Source organism: Enoplosus armatus, chromosome 6 (genome assembly GCF_043641665.1).
Source record: "Enoplosus armatus isolate fEnoArm2 chromosome 6, fEnoArm2.hap1, whole genome shotgun sequence".
Classification (NCBI taxonomy): Eukaryota; Metazoa; Chordata; class Actinopteri; order Centrarchiformes; family Enoplosidae; genus Enoplosus; species Enoplosus armatus.
The window spans coordinates 17,936,760-17,956,132 of record NC_092185.1 but is presented as its reverse complement, the minus strand read 5'-3'; the positions used below and the strand labels follow the sequence as shown (position 1 = coordinate 17,956,132).

Here is a 19,373-nt window from a genome sequence, read left to right as displayed (position 1 = left end):
CGAGCAACAACAGAGGAGCTGAAGGCAGTGTGGACCGGGCCAACGAACTTAATCTGTTTTTCAACAGATTTGACTCTGTGGGCCCTGCTCAACCCCCCCATGACTCTTCTGCTGTCTGCCTCCAACCTTCACCTATTCCACTCCCCCCTCCCCCTCCTGCTCCTCACAGCCCCCCACCCCCCTGTGAGAGCTTTCCTCACACCTCGTCCCCCAGTCCCCAGGCTGACGGCACTCTTCAACCTGACGACACCACCCCTCCCCCACCGGTCACCTCTACAGTGTGCTTCACTGCCGACCATGTTAGAAGACAGCTGAGGAGACTCCACTCCAGCAAGGCTGCAGGCCCCGATGGTGTCAGCCCCAGGGTGCTTAAAGCCTGTGCCCCCCAGCTATGTGGAGTACTTCACCACGTCTTCAACATGAGCCTGAGTCTTCAGAGGGTCCCCGTGCTGTGGAAGACATCCTGCCTCGTTCCTGTTCCAAAGACGCCGCGACCCAGTGGCTCCAAGGACTACAGACCCGTGGCACTGACCTCCCACATCATGAAGACCCTGGAGAGACTCGTCCTAGAGCAGCTCCGGCCCTTGGTCAAGACACACTTGGACCCCCTTCAGTTCGCCTATCAGCCCCGACTTGGAGTGGAGGATGCCATCATCTACCTGCTCAACCGCGTCTACGCCCACCTGGACAAGCCGGCGAGCACTGTGAGAGTCATGTTCTTTGACTTCTCCAGTGCGTTCAACACCATCCGTCCGGCTCTACTGGGTGAGAAGCTGACGGAGATGCAGGTGGATGCCCCCCTTGTGTCCTGGATTGTCAACTACCTGACTGGCAGACCACAGTATGTGCGCTTACAACACTGTGTGTCAGACAGAGTGGTCAGCAACACCGGGGCCCCGCAGGGAACTGTCCTCTCTCCCTTCCTCTTCACCGTCTACACCACGGACTTCAGCTACTGCACTGAGACCTGCCATCTTCAGAAGTTTTCTGACGACTCAGCAATAGTTGGATGTATCAGTAAGGGTGATGAAGAGGAGTACAGGGCTGCTGTGGACAACTTTGTCACATGGTGCGAGCAGAACCATCTACAGCTCAACGTGACAAAGACAAAGGAACTGACTGTGGATCTGAGGAGGACCAAGGCGCCGATGACCCCTGTTTCCATCCAGGGGGCCAGTGTGGACATTGTAGAGGATTACAAGTATCTGGGAGTTCACATAGACAATAAACTGGACTGGGTAAAGAACACTAATGCCCTCTACAGGAAGGGCCAGAGCCGTCTCTACTTTCTGAGGCGGCTGAGGTCCTTCAACATCTGCCGGACTATGCTGAGGATGTTTTATGAGTCTGTGGTGGCCAGTGCTATCCTCTATGCTGTTGCATGCTGGGGCAGCAGGCTGAGGGTGGCGGACTCCAACAGACTAAACAAACTGATCCGCAAGGCCAGTGACGTTGTGGGGGTGCAGCTGGACTCTCTGACGGTGGTGTCAGAGAGGAGGATGCTGTCTAAGCTGCGGGGCATCTTGAACAATGTTTCACATCCTCTCCATGACGTACTGGTCGGACACAAGAGCACCTTCAGTGGGAGACTCATTGCTCCCAAATGCACAACTGAGCGACACAGGAAATCATTCCTGCCTGTGGCCATCAGACTGTTTAACTCCTCTCTCTGAATGTCAGACACTCAGGAAGAGACTGGAATCCGTATCTGTATCTACCTCACCTGTTCATACACCACCTCACTATTTATGCAAAATGTTTAAGTGCAATACATATATAGTCACACACTTTAGTGCAACACATACATACATATACATTGTTATTGTATATATTTTTACCTCATTTCACTTAAATACTGTAAATGTGTATATTTTGTATTTTCATTTCATTTTTCATTTCACCTCATTTCACTTAAATACTGTAAATGTGTATATTTTGTATTTTCATTTCATTTTTCATTTCACCTCATTTCACTTAAATACTGTAAATGTGTATATTTTGTTTTTTGTATTTCTTATTTTTATATTTTGTACAAACTTTTAGTTCTAAATTATGCTACTTTCTACTCTTGAATGGGAGCACCGGTACTGTACAATTTCCCCCCGGGGATCAATAAAGTATTTCTGATTCTGATTCTGATTCTGAAGTTGTGCCGAAGAGGTCAACACACCTTTCTGGCATTAAGCAAACGCACCAACAAGTCTATGCTTTGTTTTAAGTTTGGCAGGGACCTCCTCTACCAGTGAAGTCCCCTACAGAAGGAGCCTTTCAGCTGTCCAGTCAGGTGCTAAGAAGGGGCGTGTGCGTCTGCATGATGGTGTTGAAGGGGGCAGATGTGTCAGGTGGGCAGGGGGGAGGGAGTCAGCCTGAGGGTCAGCAAGTCATAAATACTGCAACACCCACCCAGCCGGTCAGCTGAGCCCCAGCCAAATGTGCAGTGTAAGCAGCTTTTACTCATCGAGGTGGTTTCATACCATCATTTTGACATAGTTGTTTTATTCCGGTATGCCGAAAGGTTTTGTTTTGACATGAGGTCTGCAGACAGGATCCAAAGAACAGGCAATCTGATGTCAGGAGAACAATGGAGCGAATATGGCAGTTAACAGAGAGACAAGCCCACATGTGAAAGCACAAGCAGGAGATGTCTTGATGCGTCTCTGTGACTCTGATAACATTGTGGCTCTATCCCAGTGTCTGAATAGACAAAGATAATACACACAGAGCAGCACTCGCATGCATACACACACAAAGAAAATCAAGAATCACTTGAGATAGAGACACCGACTGATAAGTAGCAACCAGACAGACAAAGATGGAAAGGAATTTGCCCTATCAGCATGCTGTGGGCCTTTTCCCTGGATGCAGGTGTGACAACTAGTGCTTCTTAACCTCATTAAGATGTCTGTGTGATATGAGAGAGAGAGAAAGAGAGAGAGAGACCTGACATTCATTATGTCTGGATGGCTAGCTATCATCTGCAGCCCCATGCTGGGAGAGACAAACTTTAGTGGAGGCCCCTCTTCTTGTCTTGACCCCGTGGAAACCTCCCAAGAGCTCGATCTCTCTCTCCTTCCCTGCCTCCTTCATTCTTCGTTCCACTATTTGTCTCTTTTGTTGCTCCCCGTCTTCCGCACACGAGTCTTGAAATGCCATCATCATCTCCTGCGGAGGGAAGGACAGTAATATGGTATTCTGTATATATGTTTATGAGACCGTGAAAGACAGATGTTTGTATGTCTCTGTGCATGCATTTGCATATGAATTCCTAACCGCAGATGGATAGAGAAAAGCTAGAGGCCCTGATTTAAAAAAAAACCCCAAAAAAAACTATACTTGAAACATCATGGACTTTTACAAGGTGTGGCACGCCTTAGCTTTGCCAGCAGAGGAGAGGGAAGTCTTATTAATGTGTTCTGAAATGGTTGAACATGTGGAGATTAAGACTTTCGCAGGTGCTGAAATTAGGTCTAATGTATCTGCCTGCCTCAGTGCAGAGAGATCCAGACAGGGAGCAGAGCAGGGAGGATGAATGGCATTGAGGGACAGTGACAAGCACAGAGAGAAAAAAATCACAGAGCAAGAGATGAACCTGCCTTGTGGTTCTTGGCTCTAGTGCACTTCTGTTCTAAAGACCATAATTATCCTGTGACCGACTCATGTTGGTAGCTAGAGAGTGGTGAGGTCAGCATTTATCTGGCTAGCACAATGAGGTCAAGTACTATTCATGCTCTGGCTTGTGCATTTCTGGATGCAACTCTCCATCTAACACTCTCTGGCTCTCTATTTGGGCTATCTTTGTCATGTAGGAGTGTGTGCCTGTCTGCAAGCTGGTTTGTGTGTCACCGCAGTCCGAAAATCGAATCAGAGAAAAACTCGTCTCCCTTCTTCCAAACTTCCTCTGTCCTTCTTTTGCTTCTCTCCTTCTTTCGCCTCTCTCCTGGTCAGCCAGAGACTTCCCGCACAGGGCTGCTGTTGGAGTCAGGCTCCTGGGAAACCTGTAGTTCAGAGAAGACGGCTGGAGAAGGCATCATTATACCCCCCCCCCCACCTCCCCCCCAGGAGGCTGAAACTCAATTTTAAATATGCACAGTAATCTCTGGGTATCAAATTGTTGGGAGGACGGCTGCTGGGCTCACTCTGGCTTTCGGTAGGGGACTTAAGACGTCTTCTTCTTTTTTTTCCATTTGCTTCTTGAAATACCATCATGGCCCTCATGCAGAATTGCTTCTTTGCACAAGTTCTCCCCAGCTCTTTCCCATCTTCATTATTGTGTGTTATTTTCTTCCCATGTTTCTCTCAAGAGGCAAAAGGTAAAACGTAGCTAATTATCACCCTGCAGGATTTGTAAGCCCCTCTGAGACTTCACAGGCTGAAATTGGAGAATGGGAGTTGTCCCAGGGTAGGGAAACAATGTGTGTGTGTGTGTGTGTGTGTGTGTGTGTTCCTAGCTTAAGCTTAGGGTAGTCCAAACCCCAACTCTGAACACTTGGCAAGCAGTTGAATGAAATATCCCACGAGCCTCTTCTTCTGTCTGTCTAGCCATTTGTGGTCATGGGGTTTCCCGAGCGGGCAAAGCAGGGGCCGCTGTTTATCTTGGAATGGGACAGGAAGTACAAGAACTAAAAAGTTGGAGCAAGAATTAAAATAAAAGGTGAAGGATTGAGCAGAAAAGAGTGAAAACCTGTCAGACATGGTACAAATGCAGGAGGGGGTAGTTGATGAAGATCAGCAGGGCCCGCACACATACTCAGTCGTCATCATCGCACCCAGACAGACCCTACAGTGGGGAAAGGAGAATGAAAACAGATTTGTCACTCAGTCTGCTGTTTGCACAGGAGCTGTGTGAGTATGTGCAAGAATTGTCCTCTCCCCCAATTTGTTACACACAAACATTCCTCCAAAACACTCACACACCCACGCACATCACTCCTTTAAAGGGTCTCTGCTGGGCAGTCTGGTCTCTGTGGGAAGGGTAGAGGGGTTTGTGTGTTTTAGTGTGTGTGGTCAGGATGTGGCTAGCACCTCTCACTAGTCATGATTTACTAACAATACCCATGGTGGTTAGAGCATGACACTCAGCACATATTACAAGTCTGAGTGGGTTGACTGTACAACAATCTGGATCTGGAGACTTTTCCGTAGTCTCCCATTCCCTGATTTTGTTCACATTGTAACACAGTCTCACTCAATACGTGTGTGTCGTTCCTGATTTATCGATTGTTTCCTGCCAAGCTAGGTTTTTATTAATTTCTGTAAAGGGCGTAGTTGGTAATATACAATGTGGCCAGTCTGAAATTCATACGTGTGTGTGCCAGGGTGTTTCTGTGTGTTTGTGTGTGAGGAAGGGCTTAAAGTCTGTCAGCTATTATTTAGCCATTGTGGCTTGGGAAGCGTTGTGGGAACGTCAGTTGAAGTGAATTGACCGGGTCTTCTGTGATACTCAGGAAGAAATGCATTAATACGCAGACACACACACATACACACACTCGTGAGAATTGCCCAGCTTCCTAAGCAGTTAAAAGGAAAATGGCCTTTGGCTTTGACATTGCTTGTACCTCTTAAAGTGTTCTGTTTGTTAAAGTGCTCTGGTTTTACAGTTAGAAGAAATATGGAGGAGATCGAGGAAGACAACAGTCTCTCTTGAGGTGATACCTCTCCTTGCCTGTGATGCTTGTCTTCCTTTTTCCATCTGCTGCTTAGAGGATAGGGATTCAGTGGGTGGTCCACAGAGACCACTGGAACAGTAGCCTCTTATGACCTGCATAACAAGCACACACACACACACACACTCATAAATATATACACATTGAGAGGCACAAACACACACACAGACAGACAGACACATTAAAGCAGACTACGCAGATTAAACCTGAATGAAGTTGTTGAGATGACCGTATAAAGTATTTCAAAGACACACACTGAGTAAAGCTTGCCTGCAGCACCAGCAGAGGCAACAGCTGGGAACACACACGGCAACAAACACCACCCCTTGTACATATGCACACACACCCTCACCTCCCACAACTTTATTTGTGCTGCTGCCGTGCTTGGGCTGAGGAATGTGTGAGCAGGTGCCCCATGCAGAGAAGATACAGCAAATACTCATTACACTGGGTACGTGAGTTATTTACATTGAAGTCGCAACACTGTTCGCTTTGTGTTTGAAGAAAAAGACTACAGTAGTGATGACTCAGGAGGATGGGTTATACTGTAGCAATGACCCGTTTCTTTATTTTTTTTACTGAAGCCGAAGGGCAGAGCTTTAAAACTGATAATGGATTTACATAAGATGCGGCCAGCTCACAGTAAGTCAGAACTCATTCATACACACTCAGCAATCAATGTGTCCATCAGACAGGAATAAATGGAGCTTCATTCCTCATTTTTAAATTCTAATCCGGCCAGAAATAAACCAAAGCGCCAAGAAAACACACTCACAGTCTGACACATATTTACGGGCAGGCACTGATCTTCTCTTTTGTCTTTTGTTGTTTCAAGTGTTAATTCTTCCTTTTGTTTATCATTTCTTTTGCTCATTGTGTTTTTTCAGAGACGGTCACACAAGCACAATCATCTTTTCCACAGGAAGAGGAAAGAGTGATCATTTTATCAGCCTGAGCACAGAAGGACAACATAGATGGCTCTGTAAGCCTCGGTCGAACATACTTCACCGTGGGCATGCGTGTGTCTGTGTTGTGTACTGCCGTGGTTAAAATGATGCGTACTTCTGAGCGTACGTATGAGGAGGGATTTACTGTTCTCAGATTGTTTCATTTTTAGCCGCTTTTGAAAGGAAGGAAAAGAGAGGAGGTAAAACTATTTAGTAAAAAGAAAAAGATAATTGAGAAAAGTTGGAAAATGATCAAAAAGGTTTATTTTCTATTTTGTTATCACTATCTTGTAATCCCTTTTTTATATTCATCTTGTGACCCATTGGGGAGGTCCCAACCCCCAGGTCCAGGACCATTGTACTGTAGGTGTGTGTGAGTACTTGTGTAATGATGACGTGGACACAGTGAGGCTTTGTTTAACTGTTTAGTGCGCCCCATAGTGCTGACCACCACATGGTCACTTGTAAGCTCATGGACGTAGAGGAGGGTGGCATGGATGCGAGTGTGTGACTTTGTGTGTGTAAGTGGTGCTTTGTGTGTGTGAAGATTTGGGGCTCAGAAGGTGACATAACTGCATAAGAGGATGGTCCTTTTTAGCAGGCTCCTTTTGAGGTGTGGACACTCCCTCTGTGTTCAGTGTGTGTGTGTGTGTGTGAGAGGGGTGTGTACAGGGTGTGTGTGAGGGTCAGGGGTGAGCTGTAAAACCCTCTGGAGTGTCAGATGGGTCATACAGCCAGTTGAATGAGGTGACTGGTCTGGTTAAAGGTAGTTTACTGCCTCGCGCTAAAGAGGTGGACATCCTGACACGCCCTGCAGGTCCCTAACACACCCAGGTCACACAAACACACACACACTCAGAATATTTAGAGCTGCTATCTATGCTCTGCTGTCATCTGCGAGACTGACACATGGCCACATGATTTGCGCTTTTGATGACACCTCAAAGCCTGGTGCATACCATTATGTAATTCTGTCCTGATATCTGTTTGGTCAGACTGCAGCGGGCATATTTATCAGAATGTCATGTCATGTGTGTCTGAGGTTGGGTGGTCCATTGATTTATTGCCAGTATGTCGCTCTTACACATGCTCCAACAGTGGCATTGATTTCCTGGCGCTCTGCCCACTCTAACCATCCAATGTTATGACCGATAAGTGTCCCCTCCCAGCATCGAACTCTCACCTCTCTTCTATCTCTCACAGTGAGGACAGTTGTTGTCAACAATGGCATGGACAACAGACGAGTCAGACAGACCAGCCCTACTCTTTACTGCAGACAAAAGAGCTGTGGGCCTTTTTTGAACAAAGCTCTGCACCGTTTACTGCCTGCTGCCGTAAAACGCTGCTGAGTTGTGATGCCCATGAAATAATGCATACCCATCTTCTCTCTTTATCTTATCCATGACAGGTTATACTGGGATGCAGTGAGTCTGTGGGTGGTTGTTCCTTCTTAACGCAGGCTTAATTGAAATGTGATAGTAGTAAGAAGGTTGTTGCAACAATCCAAATACAATTTTAAAGTTTTCTGTCTATCAAAGTAAATGTAGCCTCTCTTGTTTATTGAGCTGACTGTGCAGGTCTTAATCACTTAAACTAAGATGTCTGTAGCCAGTGATGGAAAGTAACTTGGTGCATTTGCTTTAGTTAAGTACTTCCATTTTATGTTGCATTTTGTGTACATTAACTTAAGTATAATTTTTGCATGTTTGACCTTTACTCGTAATGGAGTATTTTTAATTTGTGGTACTTATTCTGCCACTGTCTGCGGCTGATGCAAGTATAGGCCACACCTCATTGCACACTCAGAGACACACACACACACACACACACACACACACACACACACACACACACACACACACACACACACACACACACACACACACACACAAACATACTGTACAACACACTTGCATGTCTGTGTGAGTGAACAACAATCTGTGGCTGCCCAGAAAGTGGTTTGCCTTTCCTTTCCTGAGCTTCTTTTCCACTGAGTCCAAAGAGTTAGTTTGAGAGAGCCAGAGAGAGACAGAGAGAGACAGAGAGAGACAGAGAGAGACAGAGAGAGACAGAGAGAGACACAGAGAGAGAGAGAGAGAGAGAGAGAGAGAGAGAGAGAGAGGAGGAAAAGAGTGATTGAACCTCCAGTCCTAATCGTAATCCACCCCCCCCCCTTTTTTTTTCTCCATTTGACTCACTCCGTTCTGCGTCATGATTTTGCTCTCTACCCAGCCCAACACGGAATGTTAATCAGCAGAAAGCTGCTTTAGATTTACAAGGGGGAATTTGGATCCAGTTCTTTGAAACGTCAAACTTCTAAGTCCCTCTATCAAAAAACCGCTTGGTGGACTGTGAGAACCATGCTGCTGCTGGAAGTTTATACCCGAACATAGAAGTTGGGATGGTTTTAGTGCAGTTAATTTCTCTCCCTGAGCTTTTGAAAGTGAAATACCTGTGACTGTATGTGTATATCATGCAGGTGGGAAAGGCACCTCATCATGGTGTGTTTATTAAAAGTGTGTTAATTAATGTCTGGGCTAATGTGTGAATGCTCAATTTTGTGTGTAAGAGAAGAATTAGGGAGGAGAGAAAGGGTTAGATAGAGAGCTAGCAATAGAGGGAAGCTTTATCTAAGTAGTTGGTGAGTCACAAAATGTGCTTTTTATGGATGTTATTCAGGCAGGGGTTGAAGTGATAATGAAACAGTGCCACATGCAACACACAGACACAGACGTGTCTAATGCTGAGGTTATTTCAGTCTTTATCTTGATGTTAATTTTAAAGGTGTAACTGTGTGAAAGCTTTCAGAAAAATAAAAAAAAGCTGAGCCACATTGGGAAGTTGCATGATGTCACTAAGGAAGTGGAGTCACGTACATGTAAAATTGAATGCATTTTAAGCTACTAGAGTTTGCATGCAGGGGATACTACCTGACAAAACTGAGTGAGCAACTGTGAAAATCTTGCCCAGATCTAGTGAATTGGTCCTGCCAACTCAAAACATCTGTAACCATTACAATTCTGTGTTCTGCTTAGGAATCCCTCCACACTTTGAAACCTTTACTTGCAGACTGATCATTGTTCAGATATGTTTAGTGCTTGCTCAGTTTTTGTTGTTAATTAACTTCCCCTTTTAGGTATTTGAAATGACTTGAGAATCACATTGTTTATAAGTTCAAGGCTGAAACTATTTGATTTAATAATGAAAAGACTTAGCATCTGGCTACCACCAAATGGCCAGAGTTCATGTTTATTTGGTGGTAAGTGGTTTCAAACATCCATCACAGCACACACAAAAAGTCAGAAGTGTTTTCAGGCATCTGGTTCCCTTTATGAAAGTAAGAGATCCACACAGCCAACTGGCCAGTGAAACTAACTTTACTGGAGTTTCCTCTCCTGAAAAGAATATGAACCTCCAACTCAGTCTTGAGTACTGTGATTTACCAATGTTAATTGTGTGTGTGTGTGTGTGTGTGTGTGTGTGTGTGTGTGTGTGTGTGTGTGTGTGTTACTGAGGACGTCGACGATCTAGAGTTCAGATTCAGGCCTTTCCTCAATGAGCGTGTTGTCTGCCATCCAAACTGACTGGCTCTCTGTTCTCGCTCTCTGGTGGGTCCAGCTGAGAGAAAATGAGCTGATCACACAGACAGAATGGGAGCAATTAATGCAAACACACTCACATACACACACATACACACTTTGTGCTTCTTTGCCCAGCCTGCTGCCCATAGTGTTATTTGTTGGAGAGCTGAATAGAGGGCATCTTGTTCTTAAAAGGGAGGTTAACTCTTTCTTTTTAAAATGGGCAAATAAAACAGCCAGCCCTTGATCTGTTCCAGCCAATAAGGTCCCAAAAAAGAAATGTCAACAGCTGATTGACACTAATGAGAATTGTTCTCTAGACCAAAGTGCATGTATTGCCACCATTATATTTTGCCCTCGAGAGTTTTTCCCGTGTTTTTATTCGTCAAACACATCACCTCCTGGCAGTGTTGTGGAAGGTGACATCATCTCAACAGCAAAAGTGGATTTCATTATGAGGGGGCGGTTTTGAGGTTAGATGTTCGTGCATGTAATATATCCGTCTTCCTGTGTCGTGGAGAAAACAAAACCAGCCTCCATATACAGTATAGTGTATTTCCAGACCAGCCCCAGTACGGTACAATAAGCCAGTGAAGCCTATAAAACCTAGTTATCCAATAATGGAGCAATACTGTCCCTTTCCTGCACACTCTGTGAAGTGGCGTCACATATGGAAACGGGGAATGTTGAATGAGACTAGATAGCCACAGGCACCACAGTTGGCCTGGAATGTAAAATATAAAACATGATTAGAGAGAGAAAGAGGGAGTAAAGGAGGGGAGAAAGCTGAAGTCATGTTTAGGATTAGGGTTAGTTGTGTAGAGGAGCTTATGGCGTTATTTTTCAGAGCTGTGAGAAACCAAAGCCATCTTGAATCCTGATTTCTGATCCTGAAGAGTGTGTTTGTTCGGGAGTGGTGGTAGGTATGCTATTGCAGACCATATTTACAGCTACAAAACAATATTTACAGACTACAAAAAAGGATGACTAAATAGATTTCACTTGGACTTTAATGCAGAGCAGTAGCTCGTGGTTGCAGTGACAGCTGTATATTCCTTAAAGTTTGCAGTGTAATATTTGCAATGTTACAGTCAACATACTTCTTTCGAAGATTCATATCTAATCTTTGTGGCTTTGCACACTGGGATTTCGAGCAGACTTCTGACAGTGGACAGATCCAAAAATCTTACTCTCAGCCTGTGGGCCGGAGCTAAATTTCACACTTTAAATCTTTGTTTTAAACTTTCAAATCTTAGTTTTAACCGTCTTTGTGGAAAACATCTTTACAAGCCAAAAGCTTACGTCTGGATAACAGCAACAGTCTGAGAACAGCAGGCAGAGCTGGCACATGAAATCCTTTTTAACACTACATGTGATTCCTTCACATTCACCAAATATTTCCATCTTAGCTTGTGTCATGCAGTGATTAATGATGTGTGTGGGTGTTCTCACTCAGTGACTTAGGGAAGCCCCCTTTTACACAGCTGATAAGGTTACTTCCTCTTTTAGCCCCAGCTGAGCGTCACCTCTGACCCGTGACCCCTTGCAGCCGGGGGTCACCAGAGGTGTCGGGGGACATCAACCAGACCCCACTTCACTTGTCAATCATGCTCTGTGATTTATCAGGTTCTGACAGGCGTGTGTGTGTGGTTGTATGTGAGTGAGATCAGTAATTTCGATGCCTTTTAAATCAGAAACATCTCGAAGCGCTCACGCGAATATTCCAGTGAAATGTACTTTAAGCAGCTTCAGCTTATGAATGCTTCTCTGTCTGCCCCCAAATCCACATAGGTAGTTTGTATTTTGAAAGACACGCTTATATGCTAACTGGTCAAATGAATGATTATTTTTAGCCCAAATACTAATAGACCACTTTAAGTTTCTAAATGCCCCTCTGTCCCACTTGAATTCTGTTTAGATAAGGAATGTGATGAGGGACCGCCAGAGCAAGCAAACACATGGATATTTTTAACCCTGTATGCTGAACAAAGCTTATCCCTCTGATTCTACAGAGAGACATACACAATGAAGTTCATTCATCAATCTCACTGTTATTCTCTCAGAAAACGTGCTCAGCGCCTCCAACAAAAGACCTGCATGTCTCTGTAAAAACAGCGAGAAGAATGAGAAAAACACAATGTTTGTGTGTGGGTGATGTTGGATGTGTGAAAAACAGGTGTTTGGGAGCCTTTAAGTGTGGAAAACAAGAGGCCAGGCCTATGAGTGAAGCATCACATCTGGCCTATGGCTTCCACTGACATGAAATGAAGCATGAGCATGTGTGTGTCTTTTTTTTGTGTGAAAGACACACTCTCTGAAAGACAGAGGAGATCAGGATACTGTGGGGGAGATACACACCCAATAAAACAGCCCTGTCAAACACTGTACTATTGTGTGACTGTCCACCCCCTAGCCTCCACACAGGGACTAACGTATATCCTCCTGGCCCAGAATCAGAGCTCCTTTCTGGGCAGGGGAAGTGTCTTTGAAGCCCCCTTTCCCTGACTCTCTGATCCATCCACCCTGTAATGAATGAAGAGGCTGTTAAAGGAAGCATGGCAGGTGTTCACTCACTGTGTGTGTGTGTGTGTGTGTGTGTGTGTGTGTGTGTGTGTGTGTGTGTGCACACACTCTCCTGAGTCTTGACTTTTTCTGTCCACTTTACTGAGAGCATACAGCAGGAGCAAAGCTGATCATGTCCCTCTCTCTTTCACATACTCTCTATGGTAGACAAAACAAATCCAAGAATGTACTTCTATCAGGGCTGAGCTGGTGGAAACAGAAATGAAACTTAAAAACTGTGAAAGAATATGGCAACACACAAAACATTATTGTTACATGCTAGTAGTTATATAACTATATATAACCATATATATATATATATATATCTATATATATATATTATAACTTTTTTTACAATTGTTAAGTTTTCTCTGGTCTTGTCAATTACGACTGTCATTTCCTACTGATAGTCAAACATGAAGTATCTAAAGTGACCTTTGAGTGATGTTTTTGAAGAGAAATAAGCAGTAAAATGTTAATGATTTATAATATTTACTCATGAAGGCTTGGCATAGTGAAACGTGTGTTCTAAACAGATTCAAAATTGGAAATTCAAACCAAAGTTTATTCATAGTGTGCGGTTTTACCGTGGTCTGATAATTTAGAGCTGTTTTTTCTGGCCTGTTATTGAAGGTGAAACCCAAATATCTTCCAAATATTCGCTGAAAAAGTAGACATGAGAAGCAACAATGTCCTCCAAATATTTTCCGCCCTAATGCTGCTACCAAGCGTGTGCAAAAAAAAACAAACTTAAAGTCAAGTAGAACAACTTGTAACATTGGGAGATAACGTATTGCAAGAGCAACAAAGAGTGAGAGTCGAGGCATGTGGGAAAGGCAGTGACACGTTCAGCTCCATCAGCTTTAACTCATTCTGGCACATTTTTACCAGCAAGACAAAGTTCAAAGTTGTTTTGATTTCCTGACAGTAGATTGAAATTTAAATGTCGAAATGTGATTTGACAGCAATATTATTAATGTTATGTGGCTCATAATAGCACCTAATTGAGAGTGACAGCCAGACTGGGTAAAGTTTCAGAAACTTTTAGCATAACAAAAAGTAGTTGTTGGATTTTTCTGACCTTGTTATGGCAGTGTGTCCAACATCATTGAGTTAGTGATAGCTTGGCTGAGCTGGGGGAGCTGTTTTGAGAGATAGTTTGGATGGGCCGGGGACTGCCACAGGCTTTGTGGTAAGTTTCAGCTGTGATTTGTAGCTGGGATTCCCACATGACATTTGCAGGGTCAACCTCAGAAATTGAACCATAATGGCTGCAAAAGAATGAATCCCTTGTGCCACTTGTCTTCCCCAGCCTCACCCCTTTCGCAGTCTCAGATATTCCTGCCCCCCCCCCCCCCCCCCCCCCCATCCCTCCTCAGTTATATCCCTTCTCTGCATGACTCATTCATCTTCCACCAAAGCTCTACAACCCTCAGCAGTCCCTCCCCTCCTCTCACCCCCTCCTCTTTGTCTTATCCTCAGCCTCTCCCAGCGCCAGAGCAAAATGATGCATCTAGTGCTGGAGCTGCTGGTGCTCGTGATATTAGTGGTGGTGGGGACAGGCCCTGGTTGGCTTGCGGACCTACATCAGGCCCAAATGACGCAGGCTGGGGTTCAGCGGTGAGGCAAGCAATGGGGTGGGACTGTGGGAACTGCTGAGAGTGTGGTGGTGTGCGAATATTTGCCACAGCTTTGAAAGAATATGACAGAATCAATTGAAACTATATTAACATTTCCAAAGATTTTGCTTCTGTTCAAGACAGGTCTATTTTAAGCATGCTAAATATAGGCTAAAGATTATTCTGTAAAAGTAAAAACAAGAAGCTCCAGGATACCTCAAATCAGTGCCTGTTGTAAAGAAGCAAAAATGTGATATATTCTGACCAGTTCATTATACTGGTTTAATTAGTCCTCTGTGTATTATTAGATTTTTATTTTGAACCGTTTAATATATTTTATGCAAGTAGGTAGAGTTTCAAAACTGGAATAACGTCAATGTGACGTTCTTGGTGAATCACACTACAGGGAGTCAGAATAACTGTTGATTTGCAGACCATTGCTCACTCCCATAGACACACACCTGCTGACACATTCATCTTTGAATACACCCTCCCCCACACTGCTGAGACAGAATCTCTCCAAATGGCTCTTACACCTCAGGAGGCATGAGTTTCTCTGACATAAGTTGGAATCAAGCCATTTCTGAATGAGGTAATCACATGACATGTCACATACAGTAACACCTACTACTCTGTCATGGAGGCCACAGTAGTTATGGTGGCCATAAAACATGGAGGTGAATATACAGTGAGGCAGTTCAGGAGAGTATGCATAAAAGGAGAACGCTCTCTCTCTCTCTCTCTCTCTCTCTCTCTCTCTCTCTCTCTCTCTCTCTCTCTCTCTCTCTCTCTCTCTCTCTCTCTCTCTCTCTCTCTCTCTCTCTCTCTCTCTCTCTGAGGAGGAGGCCCTCATCATAATTACTAAAATATCTCAAGTGACACATCAAAGAAGTGCAAACATACTTTATAAGCACAGATGTGAGTGTATGGATATGTTTGTGCCTGTGTGAGCGAACTGGGATGTGTTGAAGCTTGTGTACATTTTGGCTGTGTGACGTGCATGTTCTTTGTAGCAGTGGTGCTCTGCTAGAGGCAGCCGTTTCCATTGTGTTGGAATGGGGAGTCAGCACATGTTATACAAGTCAGATGGTGCAGAGAAAGTACGAGAGAGAGAGAGAGAGAGTTACACTTTTTGTATGTGACTGGATTCCCTTTGGCAGTTTGAAGATATCTGTAATTCTATCAATATGTTTTCATTTATGAAGCACTACTTGAGAGTGATGTGACTTCCTCCTTCTCTGCTTGGCTTTGTTTTTTTAGGAAGTCAACATATCATGTAGCCTGTACCTTTCAATTGAGAAATCCAGCTCTCTCTCTGCTATATCTCCCTCTCACTGTCTTTATAGAGCAGTTGATATACAGCCTGCCGTATAGACTGGATGCTGTTTACATCCAGCACATGTGATTTAATACTGTACCTGTCTCATAGATTACCTTTCCTTTATTGTGAAATACTATGTGTGCTTGTGTCCATACACAGTTGACACCATGTTGCAAATTAGACTGTGATGGCTACTGTTGTGTGCGTGACAAAGTGGTGTGTTTATGCAGCAATGAGTCCTCACCCTTGGACATAAACCTTGCAGCGTAAAATGAACAAATCCTGCTAGCCATTTCAGACAGACAACTCAAGTTGTGCTGTTACACAAACATAACACAAATTGCTCACTGCAATGTACTTTATATCCAGCACACATTTTCAATAAGGCAGTCTATTTAGTATCCACTGCTTGCTTGCAAACAGTGCTGATATCACTGCTGCTTATATTAGCATCTCAGAAGCCTCCTCCCTTGCATCCACTTGTAAGCTCTGACTCAAAGTTTGCTGGTGGGAGATCTGGATAAGTTTTAATTGTCACTCTCAAATATTGCCTCAGCTGAGCTTTGTGTATACTTGCAGTGAGTGACAAGATCAAAAACTAGATGCTAACTATAAACTGTGTCCATACTAATAAATCGTTTCCATATGAGGCAGTAGACTGAAATGTAAAGGCAAGTTTATTTATTTAGCACATTTCATAACACAGAGGCTGCATGCAGTGCTTTACATAATGCATTATAACCTTCAGATACAGCATAAATGAAAATATAGATGAAAAGGGGAGAAACCATTTTATAAAAGAAATGAAAAACAGAGAAACAAATATAAGGTAGCTCATGTGAGTGCAAGGTGGATAAATAACGTGGATATTTAAGGTTCAGTCATAAATGTTTTTAACCTGAATTTAAAGGTAGTCAAAGTCTGAGCAAGTATATCTTGTGGAAATTAGTTCCAGCTTTAGGCACAGTAAATGTTTACTGTAAGAACATTTAGCCGTATCGCACATCATTTACAATGCAGAAAGATGTTTGTAGGCAGGACAAAAATGTTCTGTGAAAAGGCTTACTGGTTAGCCACTGATTTTAAAATAGTCTGTCCTTTGCCCTCTTAGATTCAGTCTGCTCAGAGTTTTTCCAAAGTTCAATCTCCTCTCGTGTCATGGGGTGCTGAGAAGAAGAGACTTCAGAGTAAGATGATGGGAATTTTTTTTACACACATCAGCGTTTTTTCTTTTCAGCATCACTCTCAGATTCCAATGAGAGGACACTGCTTGCCGGAAGCACATGGGAATGTCATTTTAGGGATGGTAGCCCATCTTTTCCCTTTTGGGAGGGTAAGGAGAGTTTGAGATGAGGAGGCTTTTTTTCCTCAGGCTTTGTAAATAAATCACAAACCTGCACCGATCATCTTTCCTCTTTCCCTTTCTCTTTTCTATCTCCAGCCTTCCCCCACTCATTTCCTCTGGCTTGGCAGAGAACTCACCTCAGATTCTGAAGCCAAAATAAAGGTCAACTTCTGGGCAGCTTAATGTGTTCGCCCAGATCAACTAGCTACACAGTAGCTAACAGCACACTGGTTCTTACACAACCATATATTGCTCCAGACAAAGCTAATGAAGGTGTGAGAGCTAACAGCCAGCAGAAAACAGCAATCTGTGTTCTCACCTTGACTTGTTCCAACTTCTATCCATTTTAGCTGGAAAACAATTGCAAGGCGGTTACAGTAGTTAAAGAGCAGGGTGACATCTTTGGGTTATGTAAGAACGATGTTATCTCCTTACAAGCAATTAGTCTGACAACCGGCTGTCATGCAGAATGAAAGAGCAAACCTGGTGTCAGACTGTTACATATCATTATTTGTCTGTTATCTGATTTTATGAATGGAGGTAAGTGAAACTCCTTTGACAGATTGTGCATTTTTATTTGTTTATTTATTTTTGTTGTTTCAGTTTGACTTGTATTAAAAAAATGCGTTTTCCATATGTTCTCCTCAATATTACGCATCAGAGATGGCTGGGTTGGGCTGACTGGGTCTCCAGAGGGTCCATTCGAAGAGGAAATACCACACGTGTCTGAGATTGACCCTAGTTACACCACAAGCCATGATAGTAGATACCCTGAGTACCCTGCAAAAGATTAGGGATTTCATCAAATCAGCCATGAAATCATATTATTTTAGTGTATTAGAAACAATCATGCCACCTCTTTTAAAGTATTTACATCCAGAACATCAAACACTAGGTCTTCCCGTGCAGAACCAAGAATTAAAACTCATCCTTACATGCTGTTTTCTATGAAAATCCAGACAGTTTTACGAAATTAGAAAGCCCCCTTATTTGGTGACCAGATTTGTTAGTTTGTTTCTTCATCTGTAGGTGTGTTAGTGTAAGAAAAGGTCAGAGTAGGGGCTGCTGGTAGTCTTTGACCCCTTCAGCACTCTGAATGTTCCAATATACTGTAGTCATATCAGCTTTAACTCTCATTTATCTGCTGTAACCATCCCTATTTTACTGTTGACTTTTGCAACTTGCATCTGTTTTGTTTGTATTAGCCTGATGTCACTGTTCGCTCTGTTTATTTTCCTGAATGTGTTGAGAGCAAGGCTCACGTTCCCTTGTGTGTTTATTTGCCCAGAGCGGTGTGGGTTACATGTTACCAGGATTACAAATACACTATGTAAATACAGCCAGCAATTGTTTTGGGACTTCTGTAGAAGCAGTGTGGATGGATGGTGTTGCAGAAGTTACGGAGGCTTGTTTGCACTGTTCACAAACTTACCATATTAATCATGAATAACATTCTCTCTCTCTGTTTTTGTCTCCATAGGTGTTTTGTCTCTCCCTGCCCATTTCAGTCCCTACACAGAGAACCAGCAGACGTCTGTGGACAGCAGGGAGGATGCCTATGCCCAGCTGGAGCTGAGGACGCTGGAACAGTCCCTGCTGGCTACCTGTGTGGGCAGCATCTCTGAACTCAGTGAGTACACGTAGTTCAGAATAATGTGTGTGTGGTCCTGGATCTACTTAATATTCACAGATTTGTCCTCTGAAGTCTTTTAACAATCATAAATCAAGGACCGACAATGACCTTACAAAACATTCTTGCTATTACAAACATGTAAACATTCCCAGATGTAAACTAATTGTCATATTGTTTTAAATACATGACCATATTCTGAACACTTTCTAAACACACCTTGTTATTTCCACACTGTTAACTGGCTCTGGAAGACGGGAAACCTTTCTTCTGCCAAAAAGGCTGTTATTTCATACAGCCAAGTGCCAAGCAGAGATAATAGAATTACTTTCTTTTTTTATCACTTTCTGTCTTATGATAAGCCCTGTCTTGCGCCTTATTGTGAAAGTCGTCTAATGTGCAATTCTATAAAAATCTACCTACCTATCTACACATGGAGCCCTGGAGAGTAAAGTGATAATGCCTCTGACTGTATGATCTGTCCCTGGTCTGTTTTGCTAAGTAGTATGCATCAGGTCAACACAAACTATCTGGTGCTCTGAACCTTTTTTTAAGTCAAGTTAGTCAACATGGGAAAAGACTTGGACAATCTTTTTCTCCAACCATTAAAGTTTGAATGATTGTACGAATTTCTTGAAATATTGCCACTTCTAGTTGTCCATGTTTCATACACATGATGGACTTAGGTAGGTAAACAGATAGGCA

The 19,373-nt window shown here is 43.5% G+C and overlaps 1 protein-coding gene across 2 annotated transcripts in view; it reads left to right on the top strand.

Moving 5' to 3' along the window:
* abtb2b (ankyrin repeat and BTB (POZ) domain containing 2b) overlaps positions 1-19,373 on the top strand; it is a 46,392-nt gene that overhangs the window by 10,705 nt on the left and 16,314 nt on the right. For both annotated transcript variants that reach the window (XM_070908185.1, XM_070908184.1), the window contains exon 2: positions 18,519-18,668. In XM_070908185.1, the coding sequence (XP_070764286.1) occupies positions 18,519-18,668 (150 nt within the window). The remainder of the gene's footprint in view (positions 1-18,518; positions 18,669-19,373) is intronic.